General features: G+C 33.5%; 1 protein-coding gene across 1 annotated transcript in view; it reads right to left on the bottom strand.

The window, feature by feature from the left end:
- Nucleotides 1-22,411, bottom strand: part of LOC120782879 (carbonic anhydrase 2) — a 30,822-nt gene extending 8,411 nt beyond the window's left edge. The window contains exon 1 of the mRNA XM_040115425.1: nucleotides 22,073-22,411. Within this exon, the coding sequence (XP_039971359.1) occupies nucleotides 22,073-22,100 (28 nt within the window). The 5' untranslated portion in view covers nucleotides 22,101-22,411. The remainder of the gene's footprint in view (nucleotides 1-22,072) is intronic.
- Nucleotides 22,412-22,613: the final 202 nt, after the last annotated feature.

The following is a 22,613-nucleotide window of genomic DNA, read 5'->3' as shown; positions in this document are numbered from 1 at the left end:
CGTAACAGAAACGGATTTACGTTCGAAGTATTAAAAGTTTTCCGTTTCTTGAGATAAACGTTTACCTGTTTCAAACAAAGTCAGAAATATATCCTGAGGTCATACAGATGTATGTATGTTGCTCCTGCTGTCTTACATCTCGACAAAACGCTAAATTGTTTATCCGGAAATATGACAGATCAACCACATCTCGACGAATTAAGCCACAGCCAACCTATTTGCTAAAGCACTTGAAAGGAAATGGAGAATACGAAGGTAGACTTAGCTCCATTTACTTCTTTTTGAAATTCACCTCACCAAAAAGCTAGTCGGTCTTCGGAAGTTCATTTAGATTGCTTAAAATTTTACAGCGTCAACTGAGCACAGAAATAATTTTCAATACAAAGATAATCTTCAATTTCTGTGGAATTCCCCTTGAAAAGTGGCAGCGAATTCACTACAGTAGATCATTGATAATTCTACCAACAATAAGAAAAATAAATTTTATACACTTTTTTAATTTTTTACCCTCTATTAGTAGTACCTTCTCAAAATGAAATCATCCAAACATTTAATGAATGCAAGAATAATTTTATTATGCAACTTATTTTCATGTTAGCGAAGCCTTATCGTGATTTTACTGTACATACATATAATGTGTACGTGTGCATGCTGGTGCCAATTTGCCACCGGTCTTCACTAAAATTAGACGCCTGCTAGCGCGCAACCTTGCACTTGATAGTCCCGATTCAGACACGAATCCAAGTGGCGCGCCGATGTCTACCATTTAGATTTATTAATTTGCTATTGTTGTTGCATGCAACAGCTGCCACTTGGCGCGTACGTGCAATTTGTTGCTGTTGCTTTTGTCTACGTGCCACACACCGCTTGGCGGGATATTTTGCATCACAAGCGTCCGCTAACTCAATGGAATGAGCAATATAAAATTACAAAAAAAAAGTAATTAAAATTATTTATTATTGTTATTAGCAAAAGCAAAATGTAGACGTTGTAATGATTTAAATGTTCCAAAATGCACTTGAGTGTTGGAGTCTTGGTGGCGCGGAATTTGTGCTTACTTTGCCAAGGAAAATTTTCGTGCGCAAAATTTGTTTGATCTTTCGAACATAAACCTTTTACGTGGAAAAATTTAGCACAACACTAATTCAAATACTTGAAAATTACTGAAATTTTAAAATATTTTTAAAAATCTGTAAAAATTTATTTCAAAGAAGAAACTTACAGTCAAGTAGTGAGAGCGGCAGACTTTTTCTTTAGCGATGGCTATAAATACGACATTATATACCTGGCTGTTGGCTTCGCTAGAAAGCAATCGGTGTTAACACCACCACAAAGCCAAACTGATCCCAAGACCACGGAAAACTGTACGATCGTTTGGCCGGAATTTGAAACACCAGAAAGCCGAACTTGAAGACACTGCTGGGTGTTTTTTGCATTGTCCCAAGACCACGGAAAACTTTACGATCATCTGGCCGGAATTTGAAATTTAAAAAATATAAACGCAAACTTAATCCTGCTGTAAGATGAGGCATTGTATCGAGTGATTCAAGTAGGGGTACTTTTTTCAATAAAGGCTTGTGCAAGGACTGAAACCGCTCGACTTTCCCAAGCAACATCGCTTCGCTCTATGAGCTCTTGAAAAATTCCAAGAAGATCCGACGTTTTCAAGCCAAATTAAGTTCAGCGATGAGGCCCATTTCTGGCTCAATGTGTATGTAAACAGCAAAATTGCCGCATTTGAGACGAAGAGCAACCAAAAGAGATTCAAGAGCGACGATTTCATCCAGCAAAAACAACGCTTTGGTGTGTTTGGTGACCGGTGGATTCATCGGTTCATATTTCTTCAAAAATTACGCCGGTGAAAACTTAACCGTCGTGACAACGGACTATTTTATGACTGAAGCTCGTGATCGTGGCGACATTTGTATTTATTGAGAGAACACGATTGACCACGAAGATCATGTGATATCACACCGTTTGACATTTTCCTGTGAGGATATGTAAAGTCTAAAGTCTATGGGGACGTAACGGTTCGACCATCTGAGACATAGCTGCGGCCAACATTTGAAAGAGATAATCTTCAAAAAATAAATTCCAAAGAATATTTTTTTCCTATTGATAATAAGCACTCCCCATTAAATTTTAAGTCTCTGTGTTCTTTCTTTAAAAACGTAGGGAACCTCGAAATGGATCACTCTTTATATATCGATCATATTAATGTCAAGAATTATTCGATATGATCTCGGTCGGTGAACACGGTCGGTTTCGTCGGTCAGCTGGTCTTCTTCTGACAACTTGAAGAAAAATTAGGCTCAATAAAAGGCGGCTTCATTGGCTTGCGGTCAACTGCCATTAAAGTATCCATTTTACAGATGAAAAAATTTTGCCGTTGAAGAAGTTTTTAATCACCATAAAAACTACACAAAAAACTTTCAAAGATGCATTAAATGTTATTCCAAGGGTTACCTTACCACCATTCAGCTGCTGCAATATTCTGTTACAACACGCAATGCAAAAAACACCCAGCAGTGTCTTCAAATCATTGTTCCTGATTTCAAAGCTTCAGACGGCTTGACTGTCTGGAAGTCCAAAGTTAAATCCATTGGACTACAATTTGTGCTCAAGGCTGGAAAATATGGGCTGTCGAATGACAGAGTGATATACTTAAGAAGAGTTAAAAAAATCTTGCCTTAGTTAATACCAATAACACAGTGTGATTTTTGTCTTGGCCTAATCTTGTAACAGAACTTATGGCAGAACTAAGTACATACGAGTACTACACGAACATAGAATAATAATAACTCACATTTTCATTCAAATTTACCCATACACATTCATTTTCCCTATTTCAAGTAAATATACTATAGCTAAAACTATTAAAATAAAAAAAATTTTAGCAATTCTAATTTCCCCAGCAATTTTCTCAATGACATTGCACTTGCAGTGACAAAAATTCACTTGATAAGTAAATAAAATGACTTTGGGTATTTCGCTTGTCATCATGCTGTCAAAATCTAAAAACGTGACAGCTTAATTGAGCGGCTAACACATTGCCACTGGCAGCAGACAAATGGGTAGGCTAAAACTAAACGATGCGTTGATCTTGAAATTTGTGAAAATTCTCAAATATATACATATGTATGTGCTATATATGTATTATGTAAATGTAGGGTTATTAGATAGTGTACAAATTATGACCGCAAGAATGAACGTAGAAAAAGAAAATAAAATAAAAAATACCGCGATTTTGGTAAAAATTAGATATGTATATATAAATGATATATTCGAAAAAGTAAGCTCTATGAGGCAGACACTGTTAAAGTTCTATACAAAGTTTCAAAATTTATATAAACTATTTCTCAATTTTCTTTTTAATAATTTTTCTAACTTTTAAGAACGAATTTCAAACAATTAAGAGAAATTTCGAAGGTTAAGTGTAGAAAGTTATTACCAAATTGACACGCAAGTCGAAAATTTTGTTGCAAACCCCAAATCCACAACGCGAATCTCAAAAAGTGGCATTTTTCAAAAGTCTTATTGTTAAATTATAATTTTGTAAAAAGTCACATATTTTTGGAAGAGAACTACTTTGGGTACTTAAATAAAATCAATCTAACGGAACATAACGGAATGCCGTCACACTCACACTGCTAAAAATACTAACATACTGAAACTAAACTTATTTTTGCGCATTTTATGATTATGTATACAGGTTGTGTAATATGTATGTATATAAGAAAAAGTTAGAAAGTGGCCACCTGTTTAAAGATTTCAAAAGAAAATATTTGATACCATATAATAAAGACTCAATATGTTTATAAAACTAAATATGTTTAGGAAAGTTTAAAGTTGAAAATATTTTTGAAGAGAGTTGCCACCTATTTAAAAATTAATTTGTAAGATTGGTATATTACAGTAATAAGGGTTCAAAACTAAAAGAGATTTAAAAAAAATAAATATGTTGAAAATATTTGTGAGGAGAGTTGCCACCTATTTAAAAAATAAATTTGTAAGATTAGCACATTATTGTAATATTTTTGTTATAGAATTGAAGTGTATCACATTTTGTGAATATTTAGAGGTTTAAAATATAAAGAAAAGTGAGAAAGTAGCCACCTGTTCGAAGATTTCCAAAGAAATGAAATGAAAATGAATGAATTTGAAAATATTTCTGAGGAGAGTTGCCGCCTTTTTAAATTTAATAATGATAAGTTTTTTATAACATTTTTTGTTTATATCGAGGTTTACATGTATGAAACAGTTAGAAAGTGGCCACCTGTTTCTAAATTTCAAAAGAATCAAATTATAAAATACAACTAAACACTACAAAACACTTATGAAACACAATACATATGTTTTGGAAAATTTAAAGTTACAAATATTTGCCTGAAGAGTTGCCACCTATTTAAATATAAAGTTGATAAGTTGAGCATATTATTATAATATGTGTATGAAATTTAATTTTTTTTACATATGTATGTATGTTTATTATTTCAAGATTTAAATGTATGAAGCAGTTAGAAAGTTGCCACCTGTTTCTAAATTTCATAGGGAAAAAAATTATAACTTGTAAATAAACGCTACAACACACTTATGAAACAAAATGCATATGTTTTGGAAAATTTAAATTTGAAAATATTTCCGAGGAGAGTTGCCACCTATTTCAAAACGAAATTGATAAGTTTATCAAATTATTATAATATGGGTATCAAGCATTTTTTTTGATTATTTAGAGGTTTAAATGTGCGAAACAGTTAGAAAGTTGCCACCTGTTTCTAAATTTCATAGGAATATAAATTACAACATATGTATAAATAAACGCTACACCCCACTTGTGAAACAAAATAAATATGTATGTATGTTTTAGAAATTTTAAAGCTGAAAATATTTCTGATGAGAGTTGCCACCTCGTTAAAATTACATTATAAGCTGAGCTTTCTGCGATAATAGCGGTTTAAAACTAAAGGAGATTTTGGAAAAAAAGCTTTTGAAAATATTTTTAAATGACAACACTGCTTAGAAATTATTCAAAAAAACATAATTATGCAATATTGCTATCAAATGCTCTGATTAGCAAAGCAATTGCATCAGCAGTTTGTGCATAGATCTACAGTTATCACAAAGCAATTATATTATTTTTAGAATTTGATAATCAAAATAATTTCATATTTTAAATATGTTTTATTATATATTAACGACGCATGCGAAGAAGCTTCATTGCTATCGCTCATAGTTCCACGCCCACAGATTTTTGTTGTTGTTCTTTTTTAAAATTAGCTATCAATGTGTGTGGCTTTCGCCAGAACTGATTTATTTCTTTCTTTATTTGTTTCGGTCAAATTCGAAATTTTAGTGCTTTTTGCCATTAGCGACCAAAATATTGAACATAAATGATAGAGCTTTTTGCTGACGATCGCTGGCGTCCATTTCTAATGAAACTATTTATGTTTTATGTGCCCAGACGTCAGACGACTGATACTAAATATAATATATTTATATTTTCAAAAATACCTTGCATTTTTTAGCACTCATACATGCACGTACATATGTATGTATGTATATAAATACATGCAAACATATTTTGATGAGCCCACAAACGTCACCTTGCTCGATTGGCCAACTGCCCAACAGCTTGTGGTTTGACAATACCGAAAGAAAAGAACGAAAAAGATCAGCGCAACCCTAAAGTAATGCAAAGTGGAATTAATAATTGTGGGGAGCAACCTACACAACCGCAAATAAGTGGAATAATAATGCCTTTTTAAATGCCACAAGTAGCAGCAGAGATCTTCATTACACATATGTATGTACATAGATGTGTTTGTAGTATTTCCACATAAGCTGCATGTCATATAAATTTGAATAACTGTAAATATGTGTGCACATAAATTAAGTATGTATGGCTGTGTATGTGTGTTTACATATTTGCAAACTGGCGTCTGGTTATCGCTCGTGGCGGCCAACAATTCGACATGGATTGGAACCATATGAATTTGAGGCATCAGCGCCTTTGACTTTTTTTGTGACTTTACGACATTGAAAGAAGTGCTGCAAGTCGTTAAATGTTTTTTCTTCGCATTATAGACGTGCTTACATAAATTCCTTGAATCCGCATTATTTAATACTTGATTATGTTTGTGTGTAAGTGTGCGTGTTGTGTGCACTTATGCTTTCGGCATTTAGCGACTTATCGGAATTCTCGAAAATAAACAAAGGCGTCAAAAACAAGAAGAAGTTTTGCTATAAGCAGCAACACATGCTGATGTTGATGGACAAATTGGATTTCGAAAGGGATTTGTTTATTTTGCGTCAGCAATTTGCAAATATGTTACAGAAGTTAATTATCCACGCAAAGTTCATAGTTTTTTCATTGAATTGATTTTTCATCAAATGCAGATGTTCATCATAAACAAAATTGTCTGATGTTGCGAGATGATATCTGCAACTATTTAGAGTGAAAAGTAAATTTTTGAATTTAAATTTGATGGCCTCTAATAAATAACATCAAAATTGAACACGCTCAAACCGAATATACGGATAAGGGTATAACTTCTATATGTACATATGTTTATGAAGCGAAATGTTTGTCTGATAATTTTTAAATTAAATAACGGTTCCGGATGCGGAATCTCGGAAATATTTTAGAGGAAGAAGAGGGAGTCCACTTTAAAACGAACACAAGTTTTGAATTTGACAAAACGTTCAGTGAAAGTCGTGAAATCGAAAACATGCTTAATGAGAGTCGTGAAATTTAGAATGTTCCCATAGTTTATTGCTTTAAAAATGACATACTCAAATTTCAAATCAATATCTCAAATGGTTTTTGAGTTACAGTCATTTCAAGATTGGCCGCCCTGTTCAATCAGCTCCATTAGTTAATCTTTGAGTGCGTCTTTCTGCTGCCCGAGATAGCATACATATGTATATATCATCAGATCATTATTCAATGACCTATTGGTTTTTTGATCTTTGGAAGATCCAGTGGAAGACATGTAAAAATATTCCCTGAAAACTTCAAAACAATCGAAACAGGAGTGTTTTTTTTTAATTTTGATGGTAAAATCGACGGTTTTTTAGGCTGTAACACTAGATGTGCTCCTTACTGACGATAACACCGAAATAGTTAAAGAAACAGTGATCAACGGACAAACGTCGTGCTGGCAGCAGAGAGATAGCAGAGGAACTTAATAACTATCTCCTGCGGATCTACTTAACACATTTTGGTTAATGTTTAAGTTATGAAGCGTGTCTTTACTAAACTCGTACCGAAAGGCTTGAAATTTTTGCAAAAACGATCTCGAGTAAAACGCATCAATACTGGTGACGGGATTTATAGTAGGTTTACGAATAAATCGAAGACACGACAATTCGCAGAAGCCACTGAAGGCCATCCCAGCCGAGGCCTATTACAATTGTACGAAAAATTGTATTAAACGTGCCAGCTTGTATTGGCTTAGTAGTCTATTTTGAAGGCTTCGATTTGATCGATAATAAATATTCGTATTAAATACTTATTTTTGTCTTTTATCAGTCCCTGTCCTATTTGACTAGATAGCAAGTCTGTAAAATGAAAGTAAACTGAAAATTCATGCTGAGAGGTTGCAATTACAAGACTAAACTTAATGCATCTTTCACCATCATAAAATCGTGTGAAACCTGAGTTATTGCTGAAAGAGATGAAACTTCTGTCAAACTAATCATGATAAGCGCGAAAAAACTATGACCATAACTCTTGGAGAACCCACCGAGATGATCTAGTGACTAATGCCCAGAGCATACTGAAATTATGATGGGAACACTTCTCCAGGCAGTTGAATGGCAATGAAAGCATGACACCTGGAGATGAAAAACTCGATTTCTCAAACTACAACAATGGAGCAGACATTTCATTGCCCGACCATGAAGAAGTTCGAATAGCCATAACCCGTCTGAAGAACAACAAAGCGGCGGGGGCCGATGGATTGCCGGACGAGCTATTCAAATACGGCGGCGAAGAACTGATAAGCAGCATCCATCACCACCTTTGTAGAATATGGTCGGACGACACCATGCCCGACGATTGGAATTTAAGTGTATTCTGACCAATTCACAAAAAAGTGACCCCACAATTTGCGTCAACTACCGTGGAATAAGCCTCCTCAACTTCGCATATAAGGTTCTATCGAGCGTACTGTGTGAAAGCAAAAAGCCCACCATCAACAAACTGACTAGTCCTTATCAGTGTGGCTTCATGCCTGGAAAATCAACAACAGACCAGATATTCACCATGAGCCAAATCTTGGAAAAGATCCGCGAAAAGAGAATCGACACACACCACCTCTTCGTCGATTTCGAAGCTGCTCTTGACAGCACGAAAAGGAGCTGCCTTTATGCCGCTATGTATGAATTTGGTATCCTCGCAAAACTAACACGGCTGTGTAAACTGAGGTTGAGCAATACCAGGATCGGGAAGAACCTCTCCAAGCCGTTCGATACCAAACAATCTTTCAGACAAGGTGACTACTCCTTATCATGGGACTTCTTCAAACTACTCCTGGAGAAAATAATTCGAGCTGCAGATCTGAATAGGGAAGGTGCAATTCTACAAGAGTGCTCGCCTTATTAGACTTTAACACAACAACAACTTCTCTCTTGACTCTCCAAAAAGCTCAAGAGAAAAATCTTTAAGGCTCTTTAAACGTGACCTTAGCCAAAGTAGCATACAAATTATGTATGTCACTCATCTCTTTCGATTATAACCTTGAAAATTTATTTATATTCCTAAGAATAAAAAATATTTATAAATGCATACGCATATAAATAAGCAAGCGATTATTATATTATGGTGAGTTACTGAGAAAATTGCGGCAAAAATGACTTATCGGTCTATAAATGTATGAATATATGTTTTACTTATTTTATTTTATACTCATATATGTAGTTGTTTTTAACTTGCACTTTCCATACATTTTTAGAAATGTTAAGCTTTTGATGACATAATCAAAAAATGTAGCGGTTTCAGATTAATACTTTTATGTTGTGTGGATCAGCGGCATTTTTAGGAATTTGCTATGACCAAATGTTTTTTCCAGCTATTTGAATTAGAATATAAATTTACAAGTAATACTTAAATGAACTTTCGAATTATTATTAGCATTTTTGGAGGTCAGACTATGGGATTACACTGGCGAAGTGAGGAAAATTTTTTCGAAACAGCTGGATCGTTGGATTTGAATTTTTCAGATGGCGTTCTCATATAATTTATTAAGGGAATACAGGTTTTTGATAATAATTGTAATTTTTTAAGCAACTTTGTCCTGGAAAATTTTTCACAAAAACCGACTTTTTGTTGCGAAATTGCCATTTTGTAAAAATAACAGTTTTAACCAATTGTTCGATCATTATCTGTATTCATCTACAACTACATATATATTATTTAGGTTTTTCGATTTCATATTATTTTTAGTAGAAACATTTTTCTCATTGCTGGACAATGTTTTTTCGGTGATCCTCCAGTAGATTGGCTGCGAGAACAAGGAAATCCAAATTTTGAAAAATGAAGTGGCGATTGCTAAGGCACTTGAAATGCTATAAAAGCATAATGGTTTTACATATTTATTTATTAAATTAAAGATCTCTTAAAATATACACAAACGCGTTTTTTCGAAATTGGAAATGACTATAATGCTTAATAGAAACATATTTTGATTGTTTCGAAGTTCACGACAAAACGTCGACTCTTAACGATTTTTCGAAAGATGTGGGAAAATATTAGACTTTTTGGTTAGATATTCTTGTGAGCATAAATTCTTGTTAAAATTTTGTAGATATAGTAGATTTCTCGAAATATTACTTTTATTCCAAATTTCAGTACATCTCAATCGTGAAGAAAAAAATTATCATTTAAAGGGTAAAAGCTTAATGAACCAGTGTTATTACAAAATATGAAAAAAATTCTCTCTTCTTGCAATGCTTCGTAGATTAATAAACTCTCGTGTGACACCTTAACTTTCATGCGCTTAACTATGTTATATACGATATGATTTTCGGGGTTTTTCGATCAATGCTGAACTATTCATAAGCAATGATTCAGCCACATTTTTTTTTCAAATTAGTCATTTACTACAGGGGATGCACACATTTTACGCGAAGGTGAAGGTAACACTCTCAAACTTTTCTTTTTTGTCATATCAATATTTTTCTGTTATTGTAGCCTCAAATAGCACAGCATAAAGTGATGTGGTGTTGGCGAGAAAATGACGGGTGCGAAATTTCAGATGGATATCTCAGACCCTGAGGGACTAACATAGTTCCCGTATATACAGACAGACAAACGGACAAGGTTAAGCCGCTAAAATTATACATATATACTCATAATTTAACAGGGTCTCCGACGTTTCTGGCTGTTACAAACATAGTGGTAAACTTAAAATACCCTGTTCAGTGTACAAAAATATGTGATTAAGTCTGTTACAATCTAAAAATATATGAAAAGTACATATATATGGGTGATCCAAGCAGAGTTACTTCTTTCAATGGCCTTTTTTTTGACAGATCACGCGGAAGTCGTGTTAAGATGTCATGTTATTTTTGTTCACTATTATTTGGCATTTCATCATGATAAGACTTTCGCCTGAACAACGTTTACAAATCGATTAACTTTATTACGAAAATTCACCTTCTGTAAAGAATGTGTTTCGCGCAATTCGCTCAACTTATGATCAATATAATCGGGCCACTAAGTGTACTATTCGCAACACCTTCATCTATCTTGAGACCCAGTATTCATTATTTGATAATATTCGATCTAATAGAAGAATTGAAGAAAATATAGCAGCCGTAGCATAGGGTGTACACAAAGACCGTGGAGAATCGATTCGCAGCAATTCAGACTTACGTATGAAACGATTTGGTGCATTTTATGTCGAGATCTAAAATTGAAGGCATACAAAATACAGTTTGTCCAACCACTGAAGCCGCTCGACCTTCCCAAGCGACATCGTTTTGCTCTATGAGCTCTTGAAAAGTTTCACGAAGATCCGACGTTTTCGGGCCAAATTTTATTCAGCGATGACGCCCATTTCTGACTCAATGGATATGTAAGCAACTAAAATTGCCGCTTTTGGTACAAAGAGCAACCTGAAAAGGTTCAAGAGCTATGATTTCATCCAGCGAAACAACGTCTGATGTGGTTTGTAGGCCGGTGGAATCATCGGGATATGTAAAACCTAAAATCTTTGCGGAGAATCTCGCTTCGATTCTCGCTTTAGAGCAAAACATCACGGGTGTCATTCGCCAGTTATCAGTCGAAATATTGGAACGAGTAATCGAAAATTGGACTCAGCGAATGAACCATCTAAGACGTAGCCGCGACCAATATTTGAAAGAGATAATCTTCAAAACATAAATGCCAAAGAATGTTCTTTCGAATAATAATAAACATTTCTCATTTAGTTTGAAGTTTCTGTGTTTTTTCTTTAAAAAAGTAGGCAACCTCGAAATGGATCACCCTTCATAAAGCATGACAAATGATATTTCTTAAACTAAATTATATTTTTAATATATTTAAGCATGCCTGTTAATTTCTATGTTCGTATGATACAATTAGATACGCTTATCTTATGCATACCATTTCATACCATCAATATCGACTAGACTTATCATCCACTTGGTAGACGGGAAACTCCCTGATAAGTGCCTATAACATATTTTAGATATCTTAACATAACATACACACTTTTATGTGTAATGTTCTTTATGCTATGCTCTATTATTTGATTTATTTGAGTTAAACATTTCACTTTCTGTTCGAAATCAAGCACTTGAACTAATTAATCATTCAACGGCTTTCTACGCCAGCTCGCTTATCAACATACGCTAAAATTTACATATGTAGACACATACATATATTAACATGTGTCTGTACATATGTATAAGCAAATTTTACAGTAGTGATAACATATTTATAGAAACAAAACAATGTGATCAATCAAAATTTACTACCTCTTTTCAGCCATAATTCAATTCAGATTGGCAAGCGATAAATATTGCCAAAGAGCCATGTTATATAGCCACGATTTCACACTCAATTGCCCGCGCATAAATCACTTGATTTATGGTGTGAAAATCAGGTATTAGTGGTAGATAATCGTTAAGGCACATGAATTAAATTTTAGTTGTTGTTCCACCAACAACTCGCCAGTGTATATAAATTAACGGTGTCAAATTAATTAATTGACGGCAAATTTTACAAATTAACAATGACAATTAGTGTGCCACTGTGGAAAAATATTTATGGAAAATGTTTTGTAATACAACGCGGGTGATAACAAGCTGTCAGCTGGCACATACTTATCCACTGACAAAAGAGGTTTTACTTTACTTTCGACCATTATTATGCAGCGTCATATATCGTAGTAAAATTTTGTAGATTAGCGCTTAGGTGCTGTTGTTGTCATAGCGAATCCACTCATTATTGGCTAATTAACATTACAGGCATAGTGATGAATTCTTAGCGTTAATTAAATTATAGAAATTTCCATTCGATTGTAATAACGCTGGGATGACAAGCGATAGGTGTAGTCTCATATATGGATATATGTATGTGTGCGTAAACATAACTTCCGCATGGCTTCTGCAAGTATTTTGAACTTTGCCTAAGCGAAAAGCGATAGACGACAGTCGAGTTCACACGAATATCGCACGATCTAAATTTATCTTTACATCAAATATTAAAAATATTAACATTTCAGCGAGCCATTGGCTATTTTTATTACCCATCGATTAATAGTATTTATAGACTTCTTTTGCAGATAGTATTTATAGACCCTTCTTACATGCCGAATACTTTTTTGCAGACATTAAACATACAAAGTAATTATGCTTTAAAAATATGTTTCATACTATTTTAGATAAAAAATGTTGAGGAACTTTGGAAATACTAGCACCAGATCATTTTAGGTACTCTTTGTCCCCAAACCAAACCAAATGTTTCGCAAAATATCGTTTCTGACACAACACTGCGTCACTTGCATGTGCGCAAATATTTCAAAATTATTTTTATTGGTGTTTTATTGATTCTTGAGAGATATGTGTGTATTATAGCAAAGCTTCTGGTGGAATAATTTTGACATAGTATATTATAAGCCATTCCCATAATTTCTTATCTTTTTATCATTGTAAAATAATATTTTATGGTTAAGCGAAATAAATCGATTATAAATATTTTTCAATATTACTTTAATATGTAAACAGTTAGGTTAGGTTGGAATTTCATTAGGGAGTACAAAAGGAGTATTCTTCCAGTACCTCATACCGTAAGGCACCCAAATGACTGATGCCTTGCCTTGCCAATGCGTTCACAAGAGTGAACACGAGGTGCTTAATTGTTTACCTGTTGCCTTACTCTTGACATTTCCAGCATCTTTTCGATCTGTCAACCGCATTCTGCAGACGTGTGCCACCACAAGAATATGATCAGTGAGTATACCAAACATTTTTCTACAGTGCCTTCTAATGGGTGTCAGTAGGAACATTATACATTGCCGATCTTACCACTTTCACTTGACCTTTGTACGGAGTTCAACCTTCGTAGTTGTGTACTCAGATCGTTCCATTGTATTTTTATTTTCCTTACCATGCTTCTGTCGAGACCTTCGTATAGACAATGCATTCAAAGGCTGTCTTATGCCTAACTCTGGGCAGTATCTCCCTCCATTAACTTCGTCTTCCATTTTCGCGCCATTCGCGTAAATATTTAGAGAGTTGCTCGTAGTAAATATACCTTTACGCCAACCAACTTTTCCCCATGTTTACTCTGAACCTTCTTTCCCAATTGTGAAGTGGAATCATGGTACTTGCCAAACCCCCATTACCCACCGATCTATGCCCGAGGGTTTGATGAGTAAAATCTCCCGCAGCCAGTAGTCGTCCCGCCGATTTTGCCGGGCAGTTTCCAGCGAAATGATCTATAAGTGGCAGGTCTAGTACTAACTCTTGAGCCAATGTTGTGGTGGTTCTTAAAGCTCCCGTTATGTATAGCGGAGCGAGCCGTTGAACCCTTACCATTGGCCTCCGGTAAGTAGATTTCCGTCAGCCTGTCCATCACACTACAACAACGTTAAGCTTACAATGGCTGTGTAGCATCAGTGCAGGACATACATTGTGGCAGAAAATCACCCAGAATTTGTAATTAAATTCCCAGGATAAATGATATTTCAAGGAATGCATTTTGCTATGATGGTACGACTGTCCTTAATTACTATGCCAAATATGAGCGCGATCTGTCAACTATTTTGTTTGCAGCAGTCGCTAAAGTCGGTACACCTCGGTAGATGGGATTCTTTTTTACAATGGATAAAAATATCGAACAAAGAATTTGTCTCAAATTTTGTATTTCTAACTAAATTTCTTATATGGAATCGCTACGAATATTGGAAAAGGCTTACGGTGATTCAGTTTTATCAAAAACACAAGCCTACGAGTGGTACAAAGCCTTCAAAGATGGTCGAGAGATCGTTGAAGACATGTCTCGTTCTGGACGCCCTCCAACCGATGAAAAGATTAAAAAGTGACGAATATGTTGCTTGACAATCATCAGGTAAGTGTTAGAGTGATGCAAGGAGAGCACGATAACCCTCTCGAGTCCGTTCGAATGATTTTGATGGATATGATCTTTGGACATGATAGATGGTGTAAATTCCGATCCCACATTCATGGAGAACATTATAACTGCCGATGAGACATGGTCATGTCTATGAGTTTGACATGCGAAGAAGTCAAAAATTATCGGAATGGAGAAGAAAAAAACGAGCCGAGGCAAAACAAACCACCCCAAAGCCGTTCAAAAATCAAGGTAATGCTCATTGGTGTTTTTAAATTCGTGACTTTGAACATAAGTCGAAAACGGCCGGAAGTGTGGAGTTTTTGAAATATTAGACATTGCTTGTGTTATTAAAAACCCGTTATTAACCGTTATACGTAAGACAGAAAGTGCTGTGAAATGCCGGACACCGACACCAATTCCACTTGAAATCGGTTAGTTTTATTATTCATTTTGTTGTCTACAAAATAATGTAAGCAGGTGCTTTTTAAAATACAGTTACAAAATACTTTTAATCTATGTATAGCATTAATGCCATTACTCTTATATTGAGTGCACTTCAGTATTAAGCTTTTATTATAGGTTATTAATGTCGGTTATTCAATATAATACTCAATTATTATATTAAGTGTATGTACAAGATGATATATGTATATATTGTGTATAAATAAATATAGAGTTGTTCGACCAGAAAATAAAATACTTTGTATGACATCGCTTATATAAAACTTTATTAAGAATTTAATTCAATTTCGAAGAAAAAATATTGTACTCGTATGTCTAACTAAATCAGTGAATAAAATAAAAATTGTCTATGGTAATATGCCAAAGATACCTTTGCATATCTATAATATACAAAACCATTTGAGACATGTATGTACGGAGATTTGCATATGAGATATGGAAATAATAAATTGTAATTCAAGTCAGAGGTTATTAAAGAAATAATGTAATGAAATTGCTTTTGAGTTTGTACAATATTGTCCAATATATGATTGTTCTGTTTAAAATCAAAGATCTTTTAAAGTTTCCACTAAATAATATTTTTGAAAAGGTTATAAATCATACAAGAAATGCATTAATTAGACGTTGTGAAAGACAAATTTTTTTATTAAATTGAAAGTAACAGTTCATAGAAACAAATTTTTTTTCTATATAAAGATATGATGATCAAACATTGTTGAGTTTATTATTATAGACAACAATCAAGTTTGACGGTTGTTGTCCTGCTTGAATTTAATTCACTACGAAACAAAATGTAGATAAAACAAGAAAAAACGTTAACTTCGGCTGCACCGAAGCTAACATACCCTTCACAGGTGCATTTCTTTTAGTAACTATGTGTTCAGTTTGTATGGAAGCTATATGCTATAATAATCCGATCTGAACAATTTTTTCGGAGATTACATTGTTGCCTTAGAAAACAATCTATACCAAATTTGGTGAAGATACATTGTCAAATGTGAAAGTTTTCCATACAAGAACTTGATTCCGATCGTTCAGTTTATATGGCAGCTATATGTTATAGTGGTCCGATATCGGCCGTTCCGACAAATGAGCAACTTCTAGAAGAGAAAATGACGTTTGAAAAATTTCAAAAGGATATCTTAAAAACTGAGTTCGTATATATACAGACGGACGGACGGACGGACAGACAGACAGACGGACATGGTTAAATCGACTCAGCTCAAAATACTGATCATTTATATATACTTTATAGGGTCTCCGACGCTTCTTTCTGGGTGTTACAAACATCGTGACAAACTTAATATACCCTGTTCAGGGTATAATTAGAACGTTATACTTGTAATAGGTTAGGCCATTATGTTGGATGGTGAATGAGTGGATAGTCCAGTCATTATAGTAAGTACACCTCGGAATTGTATACAAGTATTTACAGAATATAAATGGGTATATCGAATTCCGAGATTCTTCCCTAATTTAAGCTTAAATGACTGGACTAGGATGGTCACTTCTCTAAAGAAAGCTGCACTCTAGAGCAGTAAATCTACTGCTACCTTAATGGCTGCAACCTCGGTTTGAAAGACGCTGCAATAGTCAGGAAGTCTGACGAAGCGTGGTTAACCCAAAAAGCCATTACAGGTTTTTTTCTAACCTTTCGTAGTAGTATTGACCAACTTAGTTCCATTGTTGTTTCCCGCCACAGCCTATATAAATTCAATGGCTACCCTCTAAACGAGTTTTTTTTTAGAAGAAATAAAGACGTTATTTTACCTTACTATCGGCGCATCTTCTCAAAATATCTAGTCAGTTAATGCGCTTCGGGAAGGAGTGGAGTGTAAGTCTCGTATACAAAGGCAGATATACTCATATAAACAACAGAAATTTTGGTGATCGATCTCTGTCAAGTTTTTAAAATTAGATTGACTCTTAACAGTTTCAATAATAATTGATGTTTAAACACTAAGAATATAGCGCTTGTTGTTAACATGAGCCATTCAAATTACTGTCAAACATTGCATTCGTTTTCGAGCTGATTTCACATGCTCACAGCAACAGCGATCGATTTAGGAGTGATACGGATGATATACCACAGGAAACAAACACTCTGCAACAAAGCCAACTTTGTTACTGTTTGATTGATGACTTTGGCACCAAATTCCCATAATTCTTAATAATCACTTACCTATGTATTATTTTTTACCTATTCTAATTTTAGTCAAATATATATTCTATTAACCGATTTGGAAAACCATATTTGATAAGTAGTATATATGGAGTGATGATTCGAATATTATAAAATTTAATACAAAAAGAATTTTATTTAATTTGTTTTCACATTTAGCCTATGATCGTTCGAAAATTCCATATATGTATGTATGTATCAATAAAAAGCTAGCTAACGATGCTTAAGTTACAGATTCTAAGACTTCATTACGACATAATCTTTTATCGCAATTATGATTTCTTACCGATTTGGTATTGACTATAGAATGATAGAGCAGTTTTCTGCTATGAAAACGGAAGCTTTGAGGCTTAGTAACTGCATTTACTTTTCTATTTCTATGGACCCAAAACGCAATCGTTTCAAAAGAAGGCGCAGACTCTGCGACTCTCGCTTGTAGTTAAGCCTCTTAGATAAACATATTTCGAAGTTATCACAGAACATTTAATTCAAAAATTATAGCTCAATTTGTGAGAGCAAATTTATAATTTTTACCTTGAGCCAGCTCTTAATTGACTAAATAATTTTACAATTGCAGCTGTCAGACTATATTTTCCCATAAAAATTACAACTCTAAGTGAAAATCGTATAGTTCACTGATTTTTTGTTTGTTTTTGTTTTTGTGATTTATGCAACCAGTTGCATTATCGAAAATAGTAAAACAAACTTAAGTTGAAAATGCCATATGTAATTATATTTTCCTCATTTCATTTTCATTAGTGTATGATGAAACTATTAGGAAGCCTCACTTCGCTGCAAACAAGTTGCCAAACTAAAACCAGTTTGAGTTCATGAAAATTGTAATTTGTTTTGCCATTGTTTTGTTTGGCTTTGTGCAAATATTTCTTAAACGTTTTCCTCAAAATTTTCATTACTTTCATTAAGTACGCTCGCAGACATAAAAGTGAGCTTGATTTCTGCTGAAATGAGTGTTGTGCCTGCAAGACAATTAAAACAAGAAAAAGCGTTCGGCGAACCGAAGCTATGATACCCTTCATAGGTGCGTTTTTATACAATAAGGGAACACTTTTCAAAGAACTCGATTTTGATTAGACAGATTGTATGGCAGCTAAGTATATGCTGTTGATGTCCGATTTCATTGGTCTGACAAATGAGCCGCTTCTTTGGGAGTAGTCAAGTTTCAAATCGATATCTCAAAAACTAAATGACGAGTTCGCATATATATAGACGGATGGTCAGACAGATATAGCTGAATCGGCATTTCATACCCTCTAATCTATTTATACCCTCTTCAGTGTATAAATATCTTTGAGTAATAATAGTTTAACGAAAAACTTCCAAGGTCAAAATTTGATAAGCACAAACGTACATGATAATTTGCATTTTCGGAAAATGTTTGCGCCAATTATGATAACGAAGATAAAATTCAAAAATTTATTGAGAAATTTATGTATCAGCAATATAACTGATGTTTGTATAGAAGAATGCAAATATGGTAGATATGATATTTTATTTGGAGCAATGCGCTCAAAGTTGAGTGTCTAAGTTGAGCCTCTGTATTAAATGTCTTCGATTGGTCTCTTCTCTGCTCGCTATGTTTGAGCTCTGCTTTTTTGTCCAAAAATATATATGTGAAAGCTTCAAACAAATTATCTTATATAAGATATTATGTAAATCCCTTAATAATTATACCAGTTTATTCAATTTATACCAGTTGTATGTTCGTTTCATCACACTCTAAAGTTTAGCAAATCGAAGGCAGCTATATTGAATCACTTTCTTTATTAATGAATCGCACTGAATCAAATAATATTTTATGAATTAAAATTATGAATTAACATTTCTGTAATCATTATGGGTTCATAAAAATGTAAGCCGACAATTTATTGCCAAAAAAGTGTGACACTCTGACTTAAGTGGCATAATTAGTGATTAAAGAGATTAACACGTCCGCTTTTCAGCATTCTTATCGTGACTTCAAAATGCGTATCTCCCCAAAGATCGAAAGAAGAAAAACGTTTATACGTCGAGACTAATTTATAGCCAAAAAATATCCAGCGATAAGATTATTCTTGGTTTGTAATTTATTGTGGGTCTTTTTGAAATAATAGACCTTTTTTAGAAAAAGTTCGATGGCTACACAAACAATTATCATGAAAGCTGACGCTGCAGCCGTCGATTGTACCTGTACGTGCTCTTTTCCAAATCAAAATCGGAATCAGTCACTGCTTCACAACACAACTTGACTACTGCGATGGTATTTTTTTTAGATTTTTTTCTTTTAAGGGACATTTTATTTAATAAATATATAGATATATTTACAGATTTTAAAGAACTTTAAAAATTGTTTATCCATTCTAAAAAAATTTATTTCCCTTGCTCCCATAGGCGATCTCCAGGAAGATCTCCGACAAAAAGTGTCTGGTGGTGAACCTTTTTACGGAGCTTCCCGTGGAGATCGCTAATGGAAGATTTTTCTGCTTAAAAGTATCTTAAGTCCAAGAGCTACTGATATCATTATAGATAAGTACAGGTAATGATCGCTGGTCTTGTCATAATTTAGATTTTTAAGACAATTACAGCTTCTCTAAAAAAGTAGACTTTCATAGAAAAAACTTCACATTTCAGAGTGGTTTAAAAATCGATTCTTCCTTAGAAATCGTATACCTTTGATCATTTTCTGACAGATATACTTGTAGTATATCTAAGAAAATTGGTTGATAATTTTATGCTAAATTTTAAAACAAATTTCGGTGAAGCCGTTGCGGAGAAATTTTTCTCACTGATTCTAACAACAGCGTTTCGAGCGAAAAGCGTCTAAAGTTTTGGGCGCTGATTACAGTAAGTTAAAAAATTCTAACAAATACGCTCATATCTCCGAAAGTATTTACCGAATCAACCTAAAATTTTCGGACAATACTCTTAAATTTACGAAAATTCGAAATACATATGTATATGCAAAAAACAATAGATTTTTGGAAATTCATATGTGAAGTATAAATGTGAACAGAGTTGCCACACTTATAAAACTTTTAAGTGGGTTGAAAAAGTCAAAAGTAATTGAACACAATTAAGCTAACGATTTTTTAGACAGGTTTTAAGAAATGTATTGCCACCTGATTCAAAATATAAAAAAATAATAATTTTGAAAATTTTGAAAAATATTTAATAATGTGTTGTCACCTGATTTAAAAAAAAATGTGAATTTCGAAAAATATTTAATGGAAAAGGGAGCAATTTTCTGAATGATTTAGTGTTTCCACACATTCTTCATTAAAAAATGTTGAAAAAAATTAAAAAAATATGTTGCCACCTGATTTAAAATTAAAAAAAAAATAGTTCTTTGAGAATTTCGAATAATATTTAAAAATATTTAAGATTTCGTTGCCACCCGATTTGAAATTAAAAAAAGAAACAAATTTTGCGAACTTCGAAAAATATTTAAAAAAAGAAACTGGTTTTCTTACAGCGTTAATATTTCAACATATTCTTCAACAAATAATTTTTAAGAAACTATTTTAAAAATGTGTTGCCACCTGATTTGTAATAAAAAATAAATATTGCGAGCTTCGAAAAATATTTAATGGAAAAGGGACCGGTTCTCAATGCTTTAGTGTTTCCACATATTCCTAAATAAAGAAGAAGAAAATGCTAAAAAATAGGTTGCCACCTGATTTAAAATAAAAGAAAATAATTCTTTGAGCATTTCAAAAAATATTTAATGGACAAGAGACCAGTTTTCTTAACACATATTCTTAAACAAATAATTTGTAAGCAAATTTAAACTAAAATTTTTAATTAATTTAAAATTAAAAAATAAGAATTTTTTTGAAAATTACGAAACAAGGAAAAGACACCTGTTTTCCTAATGCTTTAGTGTTTCAACATATTCTTAAGCAAAGAATAAGAAAATAATTTTGAAAGGCGTTGCCACCTAATTTCAAATATAAAAACAATTAATTGTTTCAGAATTTCAAAAAATATTTAATAGAAAAGAAACCTTTTCAAAATATTATTGGACAAATAATTTTTACGAAAATATTTTAAAAATGCCTACCACCTAATTTCAAATATAGCAAATAATATAATGAGAATTTCGAAACATATTTAAAGGAAAAGACATGAGTTTTCCTAATGCTTTATTGTTTCAACATATTCTTAAACAAAGAATTTTTATTTATTATTTAATCAATGCGTTGCCAACTAATTTAAAATCTAAAGAATTAAATTTTGAGAATTTCGAATATTTAATGCAAAAGAAATCTCTTAAAGCATTAGTGTTTCAACATATTCCTAAACGAAAATGTAATCTCTGCAGGCGGGTCCAATATCTGCTTGATTACCACTTGATAAATCGTAGGTTCTAATACCCTTGAAGACAGAATTTAAAATTACGGAGAACATTTTTCGAATAGCGGCACTTAAGTTCAATCTTTGAACTTCGATTTTCTGGATCTTAATCAAGTTTTTGTTTCTCATGTGGAATAGGCGTGGCTGTGAACTTCTATATCTGATCATTTTAAACATTTTTGGACGCAGTTTATATAAAAATGCGAGGCCGTGCGGCGTTGGGTTAACTAAAACGGTGAATAATCTCAACTTTTGGTTATCTCACTTCGTCATTCGCGCCAAAAACAAACTACAATATTAAGTAAAGCTACTAGATCGGTGTGGATGCCGCTTTTTGCACTAATTAATTAATTAATTTAATTTAAATTTGCAACAATTCTTCGCATGTGCACTGCTAAGTTGCACAAATGCAACACACACACACACACATGCATATTTACATAGAAATGAAAAAAGGTTTGGTGAGACGAAAACAATTTAAAGTTTCTATTTACCAAAGGTGCAGGACACTTTCGCGTGCATTTTGCGTGTTATCCTGTTGGCGCTCCGCAGAAATTCCCCACCGAAATCAAAAACCGAGCACTTAAGCAAAATTTTTTTTTTTGTGTTTATTTTTGCCAAAAGACAACGTGTGTTAGACAAAATTCTGGCACTGACCACCGGTGGACACTTGTCTCAAAAGCCAACAACAGCAATAAACAAACAGAACAACGAATTCAACGTCACGCGGATTAGGATGGGAGGACCAGCAGACCACCGTAGCGGTCAAAATCTCAACGATTACTGAACGAAAATTTTAAAATTGACAAACCCATGTGCTAGCAATTTTTTTCATACTGTTGTTGTTGTTGTTGTTATAGTAGCGCTTATGCACATGTATGAATGTGTGCGAGGCGCGAAAGAACTGAAAACCCGGCGAAGAACACTAACTACACGGTACCTACGCGAATAAGTACTATATTTGAGTAGTGGCAAGCCACGACCAGACTACTCAATGAATAACAACAAACACACAAGTACAAAACAATAACAATA

This window comes from Bactrocera tryoni, chromosome 1 (assembly GCF_016617805.1).
Source record: "Bactrocera tryoni isolate S06 chromosome 1, CSIRO_BtryS06_freeze2, whole genome shotgun sequence".
In the NCBI taxonomy this organism is placed as follows: Eukaryota; Metazoa; Arthropoda; class Insecta; order Diptera; family Tephritidae; genus Bactrocera; species Bactrocera tryoni.
This window is presented reverse-complemented; position numbering and strand designations above follow the sequence as displayed.